Source organism: Palaemon carinicauda, chromosome 27 (assembly GCF_036898095.1).
Source record: "Palaemon carinicauda isolate YSFRI2023 chromosome 27, ASM3689809v2, whole genome shotgun sequence".
Classification (NCBI taxonomy): Eukaryota; Metazoa; Arthropoda; class Malacostraca; order Decapoda; family Palaemonidae; genus Palaemon; species Palaemon carinicauda.
Window position 1 is genome coordinate 14136591 of NC_090751.1, and position 18986 is coordinate 14155576.

The 18986-nt window shown below is 39.6% G+C and overlaps 1 protein-coding gene across 4 annotated transcripts in view; it reads right to left on the bottom strand.

The window, feature by feature from the left end:
* The window catches only part of phtm (phantom), a 239667-nt gene that overhangs the window by 12540 nt on the left and 208141 nt on the right, over positions 1–18986 (bottom strand). For 3 of the 4 annotated variants that reach the window (XM_068350764.1, XM_068350761.1, XM_068350762.1), the window contains one exon: positions 18738–18915. In XM_068350764.1, coding sequence (XP_068206865.1) covers positions 18738–18915 — 178 coding nt within the window. Of the gene's footprint in view, positions 1–3305; positions 3360–18737; positions 18916–18986 lie in introns of all 4 variants that reach the window. The other variant, XM_068350763.1, reaches the window with a different exon arrangement.

Below are 18986 nucleotides of genomic sequence, written 5' to 3' on the forward strand. Positions count from 1 at the left end.
GGATAACGTGGTGTGAGGACAGTCTGCTATGTTAAAGAGCGGAAGGTTTGTATCTTGCATCAGGACAAATGACAAATGTGGGAGTAATTTGTATTTTCCCTACCATACAAACCTGTAGCTCTTTAATCACACTGGCCCGCCAGCACCAACCCCCTAAGTCCTGGGTGAATTAGATAAAAAGGGACTGTTAGTCACCAGTGCTGGTGGGAGGGGTGGGTAAACACAGCCCCGCGACCTGCCGCTAACTAGCGGTGGATAGTAAAACCCTAGTTAACCCCAGTTTCGACTTTTTTTCAGCTTCTCCGAAATAACAATGCTATGTTGAAGAGCTACATGTTTGTATGCTTGGGAAAATACAAATTACTCCCAAATTTGTCAATTTTCTCTCTCCCATTGACTCAACTAGATCAATTGACTGCTGGTTATAAGTGGATGTTAATTTACCAAAGATGTACCGTGAGTCATCCTTTGAGAGATGATTTTCCAGTATTGGGTCTGAGGCTCTGGCCTACACTCAACCCCCTAAGTGTTCACAATAATGTTCACTGTAGTTGCATCCTGGCTTTTCTCACCCCTTAGATGAGAGGTTGTTTCTAGCACACTTGGGGTAGATTTTTCTCCGATACCGAGTCGAGCTTTCAGGTTTTTCCCGAGTTGGGAGATTGGCATAAACCGCTAAAATCCAGCCCTACAATCTTCATAAGAAATGGCATATCTAGAAAGGCAAATAATCTCTAAAAGAGACAGAGTTGCTCTTTCCAATCAGGAAATAGAGACTCTGTAAGCGGCAAATCCCTTCCTGCACTTGTTGAGGCACCTGAACTTCCAAGTTCTTCCAGTCCCTGGTGAAAGTCGTAGCTTTGGTCCCCTCTAGTGGCAACAGAAAACCGTTAGGCATTAGTAGGGATTCTTCAGACTCCCAAGTCGGGAGGTAGAGATTACCAACCTCCCCAGGGATGTAGTCCTCCTCTCTACTTCCTCGCATACTCATATGGGATGCATCGAAATAAAGGGGGGAGGGCGCAACCGTTGCATCACGTGGCCATTGAGCTGTGTTCCAACCCAATTTTTCCTGGATTTGAGTGCAGTGTTGTTCGCTCTTAATTACTTCTAACAAATCTTTTCTGGACACAGTAATGTTCTCAATAGAGCACAATGGTGGTAGAATACCAAGACAAGGTATTTTTTGCGTGGCTGCTTTACCATCAAGTGATTAGAATATGGACTTGGATGTAAGACAACTCGACTGCCCTTTTCAGCCTGATTCATTCCTGGCAAGAAAAACTTCCTAGCTATCAAGCTAAGCTGGTGGACTCGGATAGTAGACTTGAGGGACCTTTCTCTCCCTCAGCTAGCCCTCAAAGTTCTGACCTTGAAGGGAGTCGTGGAGGAGAGTCAGTCTAGGACAGCTCGTGCCCGGAAGTTTCCGGAGTACTGTTAGCCAGTAGGGTATAACCAGGCACCTCTACTACAGGCCTTCTAATATCAGAGGGACAACCGGAACATCTATACGTTTACCCCCCCTTCTGTCTGATAAGAAGACATTGTTAAGGAGGGCTTCAAGACATCGGTCAATGACCCAGATAACTCCTCAGTGACAGCAAGCAGAATAGTACCCAGACTTTCTATTCCTGCCTGCAGAGATACCGAGAGAAATTCTCACTTCTTTCTGGAACTGCTCATACAATCTCTCACAGAGATTCACCACAATCAGTTTAGTCCCTAAAACTTCTCACCTGGAGGTTATCCAACATCTCTCTCAGAGATTCTTTTCCCGAGCAGTAGTGAAAAGGAGGCTGGATACCCCTGTAGTTTGTCTTTCGCCTCCCACCGGGCTAAGTTGTCTATCCTCTGAGGTTGATGTCGTGGAAAGAGGCCTTGTGCTGCTTGATATCATTTTCCCCAGGACAGCGAAGCTCTCTCTGTACCTCTGGGGGGAAAATCCCTGCTCAGTCTCAACCATGCAAGGCTACCGCTCAGCCTTAAGCCTTGTCTTTAGATTGAACTGTTAACGTTTTCTCCTCGATGGAATTCTCTCTCCTCACACAGTGTTGAGCTAACTGGTCCACAGTTAACTGTTAGACCGCCTCCTTGGAGCGTAGTTATTGTACTGTACTACGTTCTTGAAAAGAATCACTTTTCATCCCGCTTGTGAGTCTTCAGATCAGGACCCAACTCTTAAGACTGTTTTTCCTTCTCACTTTAGCCTCCGCTGTGAGAGCCAGTGAAGGACAGGGTCTCTTCTACGACATAGCCCAACCAAGGGGATGGAGGGTAGGTAACACTACTTCATCCCTGAGTCTGTTGCCAAGACTTGAAATCCCATAGCAGACCCTTGCTTTGGGCCGTTACGAATAACGAGTCTCCTTCATGTAGCTAGTGACCTCCTTTCAATGGTTCCTATGTTGTTTGAGAGCTTTGATAAATAACCAGAGCTCACCTGCGCATCAGGCGCCTATTTATAAGCATGGGGAGGGTCAAGAGAATATCTAAAATACGAACTCAGCAAGGATTCACCAAGTCATCTTCCAGGGTTTTGTACCCTGGCTTTCCTCGATCACAAATCCAACCGAGAGCTTTTTACATAGGGTCACAACTACACCCCTAACTCCTAACATTCAAATGAAACTTTTCTGTGATGCAGGTCCTTGGCATTGCCAGAATGCCCAGTACAATTACCTGGAAGACATAAGCCAGAGGAACCTGGATATCTTCTACATAGGTCCTGTGGTGGCAGCTCCCTTACAGGGCAAGAAGCAGTCGGTCGAGGGTAGATGTTTCCTGATATCAGTTTGGGATGAATGGACAGAATGACTGGCCTTTTTCTTCTTTCATCTTCTCTTCTTGTGGGGTACAGTATCTGGGCAACTCTGCAAGCTGGCATACCTCCGATTGCAGATGATACCCATTTCCCTTGTGTAGCCTGAAATATGTTGCTTATTTGGTATGCCTTCAATCTCCCTGCGAGTGGGAGTTGGGAATGCTCAGGTTAAGTAAGTGTGTTCTCACTTCAATATTCTTACATGGGGAAATGACAGTGACTAGTTTTCACTCATTTACCATGATTGCCCAGGCCATCAGCTCTCTAGCTTATCGGACCGAGGTCTTGTGAGGTGTCAAGGGTATCCCTCCCATGCTTGCACGATCTTAAGAGTCATAACCCAGGTCAAGTTCTCAGCTTGTTAGGTTAGGACTTCCACCCAGCTAAGGGAGATTTTCCATAGTAAAGAGCGAAGTGGTTTGTATCTGTGTCGGAACAAATAACAAATATTTAAGTAATTTGTATTTTTCTTAACTATACAAACCTTAAGCTCTTTGCTCATACTTGGCCTACCAGCACCTGTCCCTGTAAGTCCTGCCTGCAATATAAAAAGAGACGTATTACTCTTGGCGAGTGTGTGAGCAGGGTTGCTTGTCTACCCTCGGCTACTGCCGCTAACTAGTGTAAAAGTTTATGGCTAGTTTTCCAGCATGCCAGCAAATATATTCATACTAAGGAGTTCAAGGTTTGTATACTTTGGAAAAATATACGTTACTAACAAATTTCCCATTTTTCATGTTCTAAGAAAATTAAAAACCAAAATTACAAACTGAGAAAATGGGTATTACTAGAGGAGAGAAAATGTCTTGGAGATCATTCAGAAACTGGTATACTAAAGATCTTGAGATGAATAACACACTCGTTATGAAAAACTCGGAAACGCAAAACTGCACAATGAACTTAGTACTGTACTATGATACTTAATGACATCAGATAAGAAAGCAATAGTTAGACGGACTCGAGTACCAACAAATGTCCCTGGTTAAGAAGATCAACAATTGGCTAGAATCTCAGTTTCAGAAACTAAAGTCCTAGCTACCAGTCACAACTGGCGTTCTTGTCAGTGTTCCTGTCTTTCCTTTAGATGGTGAAAACAAAGCATGACAGGAAAGCAGCCAAGCTTTTTCACAAAGTGCTCTACAGTACCCAGCAGAGAAGTGCTACAGCTCTGCAGTACCATCATTACAACTCCACATGCTTTCAAGTTTGTGAATAAGCATCTAGATCTCACACCATGTCACCCTCCAAGAAGATAAGCTGGAATTTTTACTGCTGGATTTTCAGAGGGTGTTATCAGTGTTACAACTACATCCTGCCAGTGTACATTCCACTCATCAATGTTCCTGCTAGTGGTCACATCTACACTGTGGTCCTATCACTCACTCAAAATCTTTGATACTAAGCTAGCTGCTAAATGTTGGACTGTGAAGTACTACAAAATAAGCCATCAGATGTTCAAGCCCGTGTGTATTAGAGACCTTGATCAAGATGTGGGAAGCAGGCTGCAGTTGTAGAAATTGAGCAAGATAATACCTCCATGACTTAAAAACGACTGAACACACAACAGGATTTTTTTCCTGATATGTAGAATTAATCACCAAATTCCTCTGTATGCAGAACTACTTGCAACCAAAGAAAACTAGAACCACCTAAAGCTCCAGAACCTGCTGATCCTAAGTTGAAGAATGTCACTTTGCCCACAAAGTCAAAGAAAAGGGGTAGACACATAGTCAAACATCATAGGACTTGGCAAGAAAAATTCAAGACTCCATAAGCCCACTCCATTCATTTAGGAATCATCCAATGAAAGGGATCTACAGATATTGTACTTGGCTACTTTATCAATGATAAAGATGCCATTCATGCTATACGTTGAGAAATTATCTATGAAAATATTGTAAGCCAAACACTTCTGAAATGCTAACAGCCTGTCAGCAAGAAAATGTTAAAATCCATAAGAAACTCAAATAATTTTATCCAGATGGATGGAAAGCTCTGGAGTATATGTATGGATCCTATGTAGGCAGGGCTTGAACAAAATGAATTCTGTAGTCTGTGACTGTTGTCTTCAGTGGGTATACATTAAATGTATTGGTAAAAGAACAGAGTACAAGAACAAGTTTTGGGCTCTCAAACACTGTTACCCTTGAATATTCTTAGACTTTTAATATCTTAACATTTGATCATGAATAAATGTTTTTATGTTTCATAATTGATAGTAGAAAAGATTTTAGATTTTCTTTTAAATGTTTAATGTGTTAATTTCATCTCTACCAGCCTTCATAAACATATTTCCGGCAAAATAGCCTTGATCTATTTTATTGACACAGGTTTGAAACGCTTGAAAATCATGTTTGTTTATTTTACCACTATCAATCTTTACGACCTAATTTGACAAAAGAAAAAAAAAGCTTTTTAATGCAATAAACATCTGGAAAATAATACATTCTAAAGGGAATATAAACAAGAAAAATTCCAGTTTCCTATAACGTCAATAGAACCGGTTATTGTTCATAGGAACCAGAAGGGTATTTGTAAGTCAGCGAGTTTACCTATCTCCCCGCTTAGAAAAAAAAAGAAAAAGGAAAAAAATAAAGAGTTGCAGCAGATGATGATAAATCTTTAATAATTAATATTGTTTTGTTTAAGCGCGTAGATCGACGTTGTAATTAGCCCCGAGGAAATGGAAAATTTATTTTAAAAGAATGTCCAGTGTGGTGTTTTGCAGGCCTTTGTATTTTTATTTAGCTTAATTGGCTGTTCGTGTAGTTAAAATGGATCATTTAGTACATTTGTGATGTTAAAAAAGGATCTATTAGTACTATGTTCGATTTTTAGTATATTGTGATGTTAAAAGGGATCTATTAATACTATGTTCGATTTTCATAAAATTCAAAACCTTAAGAGTAACAACTTCACTTCGTCAATCCACTCTTTGTTTACCTTTAAGAATCTTCAGATGCATCTGCAGGATGTCGTCTTGCAACTGTGAGGTCTTGAGATAATACAATCAACAAAGGTGTGTCAATTAATTATTTTGTAAGTTCTGAGACCATATTCCAAGAATTTTATGTTGGCTTAATGTACGGGGTTGATAAATCCAAATAGCTGTATACAAAACCGGGTAGTTTAGCTTTAATGCAATTTCAGTAACCCCATTGGTTGGCAAAATATCCTTGAATATCAGTAAATTAGTTAATTCTCTCTCGTAACCAGCATGCCCGACACAAGGTGAGGCATTTTCTAACGCCAGTAAATGAATACAAGTACGCAAGTTGTAATCATTGATGCAAATATTGTAAAACGAACGCAAGTTGTAATCATTGATGCAAATATTGTAAAACGATGCATTCTCAATCCATGATTTTCCTTTTACAACTTGAAATCCAAGTATTCGCGATGATCAGGTTGGGAAGTTAGAAGTGTGAGATTCAGTAGTAAAGTAACCCCCCCCCCCCCAGAAAAGAATGAGTAAAAAAGAAAACCTGAATCTGCATTCATTTTGATATTTTTCATTATAGTTTTGGCAGTTTCTTGCACAAAAGGTGTCTCTCATTTCCAAGGTTGGACTAACATTTTTATTGAAATTTCCCTTTTTCTTGAAAAACCAAATACTCCTGTGTGCTCAATACCAGCCAGCTCTAGGAATAGGCAATACCAACCAGCTCTAGGATTAGGAAATACCAACCAGCTCTAGGAATAGGCAATCCCAGCACAATCTAGGAATAGGCAATACCAGCCCACTGTAGGATTAGGCAATACCAGCAAAATCTAGAATAAGACAATACCAGCCAGCTCTAGAAATAGGAAATACCACTCAACTCAGGGATTAGGCAATACCAGCCAGCTTTTGGATTAAGTAATTCCAGCCAGCTTTAGAATTAGGCAATACCAGCCTCTTCTAGGAATAAGCAATACCAGCCACCTCTGGGAATAGGCAATACCAGCCACCTCTAGGAATAGGCAATACTAGCCAGCTCTAGGAATAGGCAATACCAGCCAGCTCTAAAAAGAGCCACGACTAGCCTACTTTGTGGAGAGGCAAGATTAGTCAGCTCTAGGAATAGGCAATACTAGCTACCTCTAGGAATAGGAAATACCACCCAGCTCTAAGAAGAGCCAAGACCAGCCTGCTTTGTGGAGAGGCAAGATCAGCCAGCTTTGTGGAGAGGAAAGATCAGCCACCTCTAGGATTGGGCAATACCAGCCACCCCTAGGAATAGGAAATACCTCTCAACTCTGGGATTAGACAACACCAGTCAGATTTAAGATTAAGTAATACCAGCCAGCTTTAGCATTAGGCAATACCAGTCACCTCTAGAAATAGGCAGTGCTCGCCAGCTCTAGGATTGGGCAAAACCAGCCAGCTCTAGGAATAGGCAATATCAGCCAGCTCTAGGATTAGGCAGTATCACCCAACTCGAGGAAAAGGCAATACCAGCCAGCTCTAGGAGTGGGCAATACCAGCCAGCTCTAGGAGTGGGCAATACCAGCCATATTTAGGCATATGGCAATACCAGCCATATTTAGGCATATGGCAATGCCAGCCATATTTAGGCATATGGCAATGCCAGCCATATTTAGGAATAGGCAAGATCAGCCATCTTTGGGATTAGGCAATACCAGCCAGGTTTATGAATAGGCAATATCAAGTCATCTTTGGGATTAGGCAATATCAGTCATCTTTGGGATTAGGCAATACCAGCTAGGTTTAGGAATAGGCAATATGAGTCATCTTTGGGATTAGGCTATACCAGCCAGGTTTAGGAATAGGTAAAATCAGTTTTTGGGATTAGGCAATACCAGGCTGCTCTGGGAATAGGCAATACCAGTCAGTTTTAGGAATAAGCAATGCCAGCCAGCTCTAGGATTAGGCAATACCAGCCAGCTCTAGGGATATGCAATACCAGCCAGCTCTAGGAATAGGCAATACCAGCCAGCTTTAGAATAGGCAATACCAGCCAGCTTTAGAATAGGCAATAACATCCTGCTTTAGAAATAGGCAATACCAGCCAACTCTAGGAAGAGCCAAGACTAGCGTGCTTTGGTTAAAGGCAATACCAGCCAGCTTTAGAATAGGCAATAACATCCTGCTTTAGAAATAGGCAATACCAGCCAACTCTAGGATTAGGCAATACCAGCCAACTCTAGGAAGAGCCAAGACTAGCGTGCTTTGGTTAAAGGCAATACCAGCCTGCTTTGGGAAGAGGAAAGACTAGTTTGCTTTGCTTGCTTTGGGAAGAGGCATGACTACTCTACTTTGGGAAAAGGCATGACCAGCCTGTGCTTTGGGAAACGGCATGACCAGCCTATGCTTTGGGAGGAGGCATGGACAGCTTGCTTAGGGAAGAGACATGACCAGCCTGCTTTGGGAAGAGGCATGATCAGCCTGCTGTGGGAAGAGACAAGACCAGCTGAAGTTGCTGAGAGAGAAAAGGCCAGAGGCAATACCAGCCTCCTAGGTGAAGAGGTATGATCTTCTTCCTACTTGACGAGGTAAGACTATCCTGCCTTGGGAAGAGGGCAAGACCAGCCTCCCTTGGGAAGAGTCAAGACCAACCGCCTTTAGGAAAAGGCAAGACCAGCTCTCTATAGGCTGAGGCAATACCAGCCTGCTTTGGGAAGAGTTAAGACCAGCCACCAGCCTCCCTTGGGAAGAGGCAAAACCAGTCGCCTTTAGGAAGAATCAAGACCAGCCGTCTTTGAGAAGAGGACAGACCAGCCGTCTTTGAGAAGAGGCAAGACCAGCCATCTTTGGGGATAGGCATGACTAGTCGTCTTTAGGAAGAGAGAAGACCAGCTGTCTTTGGGAAGAGAGAAGACCAGCTGTCTTTGGGAAGAGAAAAGACCAGCTGAAGTTGGGAAGAGGTAAATGGCCAGAGGCAATACCAGTCTCCTATGGGAAGAGGCAAGAGCAGTCTCCTATGAGAAGAAGCAAGACCAGCCTCATACATGAAGAGGCTTGCTCATCCTCCTTTGAGAAGAGGCAAGACCATCTGAACTTGGGGAGAGGTAAGACCAGCTGAAGTTGGGAAAAGGCAAAATGCCAGAGGCAAGACCAGCCGTCCTTGGGAAGAGGCAAGACCAGCCATCTGTAGGAAGAGGCAAGACCAGCCATCTTTAGGAAGAGGCAAGACCAGCCGTCCTTAGGAAGAGGCAAGACCAGCCGTCCTTAGGAAGAGGCAAGACCAGCCATCTTTAGGAAGAGGCAAGACCAGCCATCTTTAGGAAGAGGCAAGACCAGCCGTCCTTGGGAAGAGGCAAGACCAGCCATCTTTAGGAAGAGGCAAGACCAGCCTTCTTTGGGAAGGGGCACGACCACCCTTGGTTGGGAAGAGGCACGAATCAGCCCTCTTTGGGAAGAGTCACGACCAGCTTTCTTTGGGAAGAGGGAAATTCAGCCCTCTTTGGGAAGAGCTAAGACCAGCCTTCTTTGGGAAGAGGCACGAACACCCTTGGTTGGGAAGAAGCACGAAAACCCTTTTTTGGGAAGAGGCATGACCAGTCTTGGTTGGGAAGAGGGACGACCACCTTTGACGACTACCCTTGGTTGGAAGAAGTTAAGGCCATCTTACTTTGGGAAGGGGGAAGGACAGCCAGCTTTGGGCAGAGGCAAGACCAGACTTCTTTTGGAAGAGGTAAGGCCAGGAAGGCCCGGTTGCTTTGGGTGGAGTACAGCCAGTCTAATTCAGGAAGAGGCAAAACATGGCTGGTTCGGAAGGGCTAGACAAAACTTTTCTATGTATAACCCTGGTCGGTTCTATGTATAACCCTGGGCGGATAAAGTTATATGGATTCAAATGTCCAAAAGTTGAAAACTGAAGAATAGAGATATAATTCGTACCGAAATATGGAGAACGGTTTCCCTTGTACAACGATCACAATACCAGACTAATTACATTGGCAACGACGTTTTAAAAATACCGTATTAAACATCCGATATGTATCAAAGAAAAACAAATATTTATAAACACCACATAACCAGTCGTGATCAGTGGCCAAATAAAATTCGAATAACATCAAGGAACGGTTTGCTTCAGTAGTAGTCAGTCATGGAGCTGTCTGGTATGGCGTCAGTTATATGGGGTTGACAATCTTGTGTTCACTGACGCACGCACTGCCGCTATGCAATGGCGAGACAATCATTTGCCCTTCAACTGAGAATAACTTGGCTGCAGTTGTATCTAATCTCAGGGCTTTTACACAATGACACTCCTGTAATATACACAATGTGGACATTTGATGGTGACCGATAGAATTCTGAGGCGTGTCCTCGCTGGAATTCTGAGGCTTGTCCTCGCGTTCTTTAACCCATTTCTTCTCGTAATTTTCAATGTTATTCCCTTTCTCAACCTTTCTCCTTTATTTTGTCTTGATTAGATTCCCAACCTTTTCCTTACGCCTCCTCTCTTCCTCCCCCTCCTCCCCCTTCACGTGTTCATATATTTCTTTAGTACCTTTCTCCCCTCAAGCTACCATTATGACGAAATATTCGACGTGCCGATTGTGCTGTCAGAGGTACTCCGTGGCATCAATTACTCCGCTGAGCCCCTTTAAGCTCGGCCAAGAGAACAACAGCTAACAATGGGGTCGATGCAGCCTTCGAGAAAGGAAGGGCGGGGGGAGGGGGGGTGTAGATGTTTGTTTAGGAGGTATGTAGACAAGGAAAGGTTGGCATATGTCACGGGAACTGGTTAACCAGAGGTGACACTGGAACAAGGAAGCTCTCAAAACGGGAGGAGAGCGTTCAAAACAGCCAACTCCTTGGAAAGAATTTTTATCCATATCGTAGCCTGGAGCACGTGAAGACTTCAGCAAAGCAAATGGGCAAGAGAAAGTCACGCCGTCGCCTCACTTTACCGAGAAAAGGAAAAAGTGTTTCTTTGCAGATCTTTGCAGAAAAGGCGTTTCACTTTATTTTCAACTGTTTTATTCCTCCTGTCAAAAATAAAAGTAAAAAGTTCCCTTAGTTTAGCGAGTGATTTCAGTTATCTATTTGTTCATATTCAATGTTGAATTAATTTTGGTCTGTTGAAATGGGACATTGTGACTTGGCATACACGAGAGTTACTTTGAATTCATTTTGAATTGTGAGATAAACAATACACACACCAGCATTGTATTTTAAAGCAATAAGTTGTGGATTTTGACCTATCATCACCTTGACTGTGGAGGGCTTTGACAATTGCGAATTTACGCCTTTGTTCTTATTTGAAATGTAATAAAAGGCAAGTTAAGGTCACGTGTTGTGTTTTCTTGTGGGCAAAATTCTGTAAAACAATGCTAGCACCAGATGGGATTCTCTTTTACTGTGTAATTTGTATAATCTACAGATGTAATGTTTCTTCACAATTTTCAGCTATGAATAGCTAAGGAGATAACGGAATAGCCTTATATATAAACCGCAATTTATGATAATTTTTATTTATGATAGATAAAATGTGAATTTACTGACTACGCAAAAGAGATATTGTATTGAATATTGCAGCTTTTATTTTTAAACGGATTTTGCTTAATAAATACAACTCTCTCTCTCTCTCTCTCTCTCTCTCTCTCTCTCTCTCTCTCTCTCTCTCTCTCTCTCTCTCTCTCTCTCTCTCTCTCTATATATATATATATATATACATATTAAATATTTAATTAATTAATTTAGTATCCAAATAATTTCGTATCCTAAAATGTTCAACAACATAGCCTTTATATTAAGGTATAATTTCCATCGTTTAACCAAGGTAGTCTTGATAAAACGTCACGTAAAAAGTGATTCGAAGCACGTGTCGACATTAAACAAATTGATAAAAGTACAAGGAGTTTTTCTTGTATTCTAAAATCTAACCGGAGGTCGGTTGTCCGGAGAGATGCTGTCTTCGATTTTAGGACGCCTCTAAGTTTGTCTTCATTGTAAACGTAAATTAACATTCTTAAGTACCACACACACACACACACACACACACACACACACACACACACACACACACACACACACACACACACACACAAACACACACATATATATATATATATATATATATATATATATATATATATATATATATATATATATATATATATATATAATTTGATAACAAATTTGAGAAAAATTCATCAATGAAAATTTCGACGCTATTTGGAGTTTTGTGTAAAACTGTCAAATAAGACCTGATTGGACAAGACCATAGTTTCAAAAACTAAAACTCGCTTTTGAAATTCCACCTGATAAAATTAATTGTGATGCGTGCCGGTCGAAATACTTCTAACTCCCTTTTGAACCGCCTTATGCCGTAAAGAATTCGCAAAAACATGAGAATTAACCGAATATATCAACCCTTAATACATTTACTCCCAGCAACAAATTTAGCTTCCCTTATATTGAATGGCTTCTCTATTAACTTCTATAAGCCACTCAATCAATCATTCCTAATTCCGTTTTCAATCACTTCATTGGGACCTGACCTTTCTAGCCTGAGACCGTTGAAACCCTTATATCCATATAATGAACAATATACACGTTTGTCGAAGATATATTCAATGTTCATGAAATATGATAGCACGGTTTTGACAATAATACACGTTATGTAATAGGATTCTTTAAATTTTTAAAGGATACACAATATATGACAAACAAATCTTTTATGTCTGCAGATCTCAGGATTTATCAGTATGTGACAGGAGCAGAAAATGGGCACATAAAGTAGACTAAATTGAAAAAAAAAGAAGTAAATTATACGCATTTTCTAAATTTCGGAGATTTCTGCTCTCGGCTTTATTCAACCGAAACTGCCTTTATTTTAAAATTTCATTGTCCTTTGAAATGTTTCCATTAGACTCTTAAATACAACAAATATTAGGGATTGAAGGGTGAACAAGCGCGTGCGAAGAGCAGTCGAAAATTTTAACTTCGGAGCTTATCAATTAAATTTTTCCTCTGAGCCTGTTACTATTCCATATTACAACTTCGGACACAGGGGGCTCATACAGAGAACTTGAGAATAAATCTTTGATTTACTACTTTATTCTATTAGTATAATGAAGAGAAATTACATATGACTGTGGAGTTGGAGTTGTTGGTGAATCAAGAGAATAGTTTCTTGTAATGAAAAATGAAATGTCTTACTAAAAAATAAGCTCAAGTATAATTGGGAAAGAGAAAATCTTTAGATATTATGAGAGTATAAAGTAGATGAGAGATTTTATTGGTTGATGTGAAAGAAGACAACTAATGTCATGATTACGCAACCGTGAGAAAATAGCAAGCGTGGCAGGAGAGAAAAAGACAAGGATTAGAATATGACTATAAATGTGAAGATAGTCGGCCTACCACAGTTTAGTCTTTAAAACTTATGCAGATTATAGATTGGATATACAGAGTTAAGGGTAAAAGGAGCATAGGATGCTCAAACGGAATATTTCGTGGAGACATGAAAATCGTTGAGAGAAGGTTATCAATAGTCTTAGAGGAAAAATAGTGTAGAGGAGAAATTGTAGAAAAGCAAAACGAATGAAAATTTATATGTGAATCGGAGCTAGATTAGGGTTAAATAGTAGTAAAAGATGTCAAAATTCAGAGTAAGCTCATTGAAACAGACTGATTTATTTGTGTAGATTCTCATTACACAATAACTATGGCCATCGCCCCCGAAGCTTAATGAACAATACGAGATTCAATTTGAGAAAGGTCTAAAGATGATAAAATCTAATGATGAAGAGAGAATTTAATTGAGTTGCAGAATACAGAAGATATATCTCTTCTAAATATGATTAAGTAAAAAAAGTCCGACTATTAATCGCCCTTTGTACCCCTGCCTAATTCCACTGACGCTCTCAGCTACTATTCCATTAAACTTAAAGAAAATCTTCGTCACTTCGTACAGGTTCATTCAAACATTTTTCGCCAAGCATATGGATGCCAAAATGTGCATAATTCAATTGCCTATCTCATGATATACAGGATGATATGGGCGATAGCATGCGATCTATCGAGGGCACGTTCTAGTTCTAACAATAGTTATGCATTCTCCAACATGGGCTTAATACTACACAGTATTCTAGAAGTTTGATTCCAGTTATGCCCAGATTGTGAAATGATCTTCCTAATCAAGCAGTTGAATCTGTGGAACTTTGGAAGTTCAAACTTGTTGCGAATGTTGTGTTGAACAGGTTGATATGTTTCTCTTCATAGTTTATTTATAACAGATCGATTTTAACGTCTGTTACTTATCTTGAAATATTTTAATTTTTCATTACTTCTCACGTAGTTTATTTGTTTCCTTTGCTCACTGGGCTATTTTTCCCTGTTGGAGCCCCAGGGCTTGTAGTATCCTGCTTTTCCAATTTCGGTTATAGCTTGGCTAGTAATCATAATAATAACAATAATAATTCCATTTATTCTGCTTTATGAATGTCCATCTCTTGATGAAAGCTCCATACCTTTTCTTAAAATGTTCCTTGCTTTTGAAGGGCTATTATTCCAAGTTTTATTTTGTTCCTTTAGGACTTTCTTTTTACAATTTCATTACCTCTGACGGGCTCCAAGCTAGGTCAAAGAGTATTAGGCAGACTGCAAAAATCTTAGCGTATGCCGAGTCACTTTACTGACCTCTTGGACCACGTGACATCTTTAAAATGCCTCGTGCAACTTTATCGCCGGATGTAATACCTAAAAAATTTCGCTTGTAAATGAACTGGCTGGGTACAAAAACCTTGAATCATCATAAACCTTGACATTAGATAAGATATAGCACCAAGATAATATTTTGGCCTTTTAAAGCTTAAGAAAAAAGTCAACCTTTAAAACTAAAATATAACGTCAAATGTCCCCTTTTATAAATTTCCTTTTTTATACGATCTGTTCAGTCCGGTTTCTTTTAATGAATTCAATTAATTTATCAAAAGTGCCAAGGAATTAACAGACCCATCTCCTTTCATAACACATAATAGTATGTTGAGTTATTTAATAGTCTTAGAATTGTATGGAACAATGACGTCTAGCATTCAAAGACAGGCAACCATTTTTTATGACTGGTTTTGGTCTTTTCGTTTTGAATTATTGTTGATGGCACCAGAGCAACAGTCTGGTTACTGAAATCGCTGACAGATGTATAATTTCCTTCGCCATTTAATGACGAAGAGGTAAAAATTACTACCCCCCCTCACATGAATTGAAAGGCATTTGTTGTTCAAGAATCTAGCTTATGCACCAGTTCTTAAGTTACCTACAGAAATTTCCTAATTATTCCCCCCACACCCACCCCAGCACAAACGTATATACAGACAGAACATTCCTAAGAACACAAGCATAAGGCATGCTCCTCAGGTTTCGGCCAATGTTTACCAACTCTATACAAGCCCATTATTATCGTTGTTTTGCCAAAAAAATCGACTTTATCTTCTAACCACGTGCCACTGGGGAAGTTTATACGCAACTGCGAGTGTGATCTTGCCAATGGGCATAAGTTCTCATCCAACCGGTTTCACAGAAACAGGTTAAATGGTCAAAGGACGCTTGCAATGCAACCTGCAGATATTTTGCATGATGAGATTTTTGCTACTGCTCGAACAAGTTTTCTTCCTACGTGCATCCTTTTGTTTCTTCCTTCTATCTTCCTCCCTCATTCCTAGATACCTCCCCAACACCACCCTCACAAAGCAACAAACATAACAACAACAACAAAGGGCAAACTTATTCAAACGTCATTAGCTTAACAAGATGTTCCTCAACATCAATATTTAGCACTGAATCCTACGGCTCAACTTCCTAAATCCATGAACAAATATCTATAACATGTAATTTCGATGTTATCATTTAAATATTTCTTTTCTTTAAAATTCTGTAATTTCAAAACTAAATTCCACAGCATTTATCAAACCAAAAGGATTGAACGAATCAACGTATCGAGTATGCTAAAATAATCTACATATGAGTAACTGGGATATTGGAAAATTATTATGTAATAGTAGAATCAGGTCATAATTTATATAAGAGTTGTAATACAGTACTTTGTCTCTAGTTTCTCTACAATGACCCTCTTGAGTTTTATGGTTCTAAACATTATTGTAGAGTTGGTAACTATTTCATAACTCGGGTAGACTCATTTCTTGTTTAACCCATTACTGCCTGATTTTTTTTTTCTAAATTTTTTTCATTATTTAAGTTTAATATGTATATTTATATGGTATTATCATATATTCAATGTTTTTTCCATGGTATTTGTCCATATATAGGACCTACTATATATAGTAGGTTAGGCAGATACGGGGTACACATTTTTATTGATGAGTCTATTTTCTATAATAAAATTTTATTGGTATTTTTTCATTACAAGGAGGATGTATCAGAAGCAAGACACTCAATAATAGTGCGTTTATTACTGAATAATACAAAGAAATATTGCAGTTTACTGCTAAAATTTGTTGCAATTGTAAGCCCTATTACTTTTGCACGTGCTGACAGTATTTGAATATGTGAAATGGATAATAATTCTTACTTCTACAAGTGAAATGTTTAACAGAAAATTGTGATACGGTAGAATAAAATAGAAATAAAACTGGTTCATGCTTTAGAGAAACTTCCTTCTTAGTTAAATTTTGAGATAAATTCCGTGATATCACACAATAACAAACCAGATACTATAATTAGCAGTATTCTAAAGAGCACGTAGCAAAGCATTTCACACACAATGGAACTCCACACTTCATACACCCTTGCGAAGGACGAGATTTACAAGAGGATAGAGCACATTTCCATGCCTGTTTTCCAAGGGATTCGACGAGGTGACCAATATTGTCATAACGTACATCTGGAATAACCCGAGATGACGGTCTTGGCCGGCCTATTCCCACACGTGGTTCTGCCTTCTGAAGGTATGTCCTTGCAATGTAGCGCTTGAATGACAGCAGTGAAAGGTTGCTTTCATCAACACGATGCAGAAGCCAGCAGTTCTGAATCGTTGCATCAATTACCCAAGAAAATATAGGCCACCACCACTTTTTCATTCTAATGGATATACGGTAACAATTGATGTTTTGGTCCATCCTATCAGTGCCACCCATGTGCCTGTTGTAATCCCCGATGAGATAAGGACGACTTACACTAATTTTCTTTTTGTCCTTTGCTGACCATCGAGATAAACTTTCCAGAGGATAAACAGGAGAAATATTTGATACCACTGAAACTACTGCATTATCCTTCCAGCATACCAACAAGATCTTGTGAATATTATCCACAACAACATCTGTATCTCCTCGAGGAACCTTCTTCATTTCGTTTGTGGAGTTTATAGGACAAGTCTTCAGAATTCTGTTGTCCCTTATTGTTCCAGTTGCTTCATAGTTTATCTCTTGTTAGTGATTTACTAAAGGTAAACTTGTGAAGTAGTTGTCGAAGTAAAACCTCACTGGTATATCTTTGATATGACTTGATATTTTTTCAAATAAAATCATCAAAGTGTCCCCACCTTTTCCAAACCTTTCTTCATAGTGACGATTCAACCCGAAGGCTGTCCCTTGGTATACATCAAACGTAGCTAAATATCCAAGTGGAGAATTTAGGCACCAAGCTTTAAATCCAAATCTCAGAGGTTTATTCCGAATGCACTGTTTGCATCCATGCCTACCAAAATATTCTATCATTGGTTCATCAAGTGATATATGTTGATCCTTGTTTAGTGCCTGATTATCAGTGGAAGGCAGAAACCGTAATATTTCTTCAAATGTATCACGTGACATTGCCTTAGCAATGAATTCGACTCCAACATCAGCATCCAAAGACCAGTATAAGCGGCAACTTGGTAATGTGTGGTATCCTGAGAGTATGAGAATGCTTGGATAGTAACAGGGAACTGAAAATTTGAAACTACTGAGGCATTGTTAGCTGGAAAGTCACTTCACCAGCGACGAGGTGTGCATCCAAGGACCAGAAAATAGCGAACAAGCAGTTTATTCTAACGAAGAAACAACCAATTTGCTTTAGGGTGATACTTTTCTAAGATTTTTCCTGTCCGGTCCATATTTTGGCTTCATATCTGCCTGACCTACTATATATAGTAGGTAATGGAAAATAGCCTGTGATATTTATGCTTCAATTGCTATCTCAATTTCTGATATATGAATTAATTCATGGTCTTCAGTGTCATGATATGTATCAGTATAAAGATGTTTAATGAACTTGTGTAACCATGAGCTCAGATTAAAAATGTGAATATATAAAAACATTCTACATATCTTTGGTATTTTGTCAAAAAGTCGAAAAATATGGATACTTCAAAGAAAAACTCCTGTTTATATTATTGATTAGATTGAAAAGAACTCAGGAATATGCAAAACAATAAGAAAAACATGAAAAATTGGGGTGTAATTTGTCCTAGCAATTGTACTACTATATATAGTAGGTCAGGCGTTAATGGGTTAATGACCGTTCACTTTTGTTCTTTACAAGCGTTGGAAAGGTTTCTCATCAATATAATTATTATTATTAGCAAAGCTACAACCCTGGTTTGAATAGTAGAATGCTACAAGCGCAAGGACTCAAAGAAAAGCAGCCCAGTGCGGAAAGGAACTAGCAAATAAACTATATAAGGAATAGAGACTATAGAATATTTAAGATCAGCAACAACATTTAGATCAGTTTTACAAAACGAGACTTGGTGAGCCCGTTCAACAGAAAAGCATTTGCAAAATATTTGTAGGCCTACTTGTGAAGTTCCATCATACGCTTATTGCACGAAGGGCATCAGCGAATAATATTGGTTATAACCAGGTTTTTTTCTTAAGTCATCGGCATTTTTTTTAGCCATTAGCAACTCAATTCTATGATCACAGAAGGTAATTTACAAGCAATACAAAGACAGCCACCCTAAAACAAAGGAACACTAACGGTAAAATCATTATATTAAATTTCTTAAGATACGTAGCTACTCACCCGTCTGGAAGGGCATGAAAGCAGGATGATTGCGTATAAGTTTTCCCTCTTCATCTATGAATCTTTCGGGAATGTAATCATCAGGGCTATCCCAGTGGTCAGGATCATGGTGAATGAACCACAGGAAAGGGACGAGCATCGATCCCGCTGGTACGTGGTAACCTTCAATCGTCAGGTCCTTGGAAATAAAAATGGAAAAAAAACAATAACAATAAGGATATATAAAATCAAGCGACCAATAAATACTAC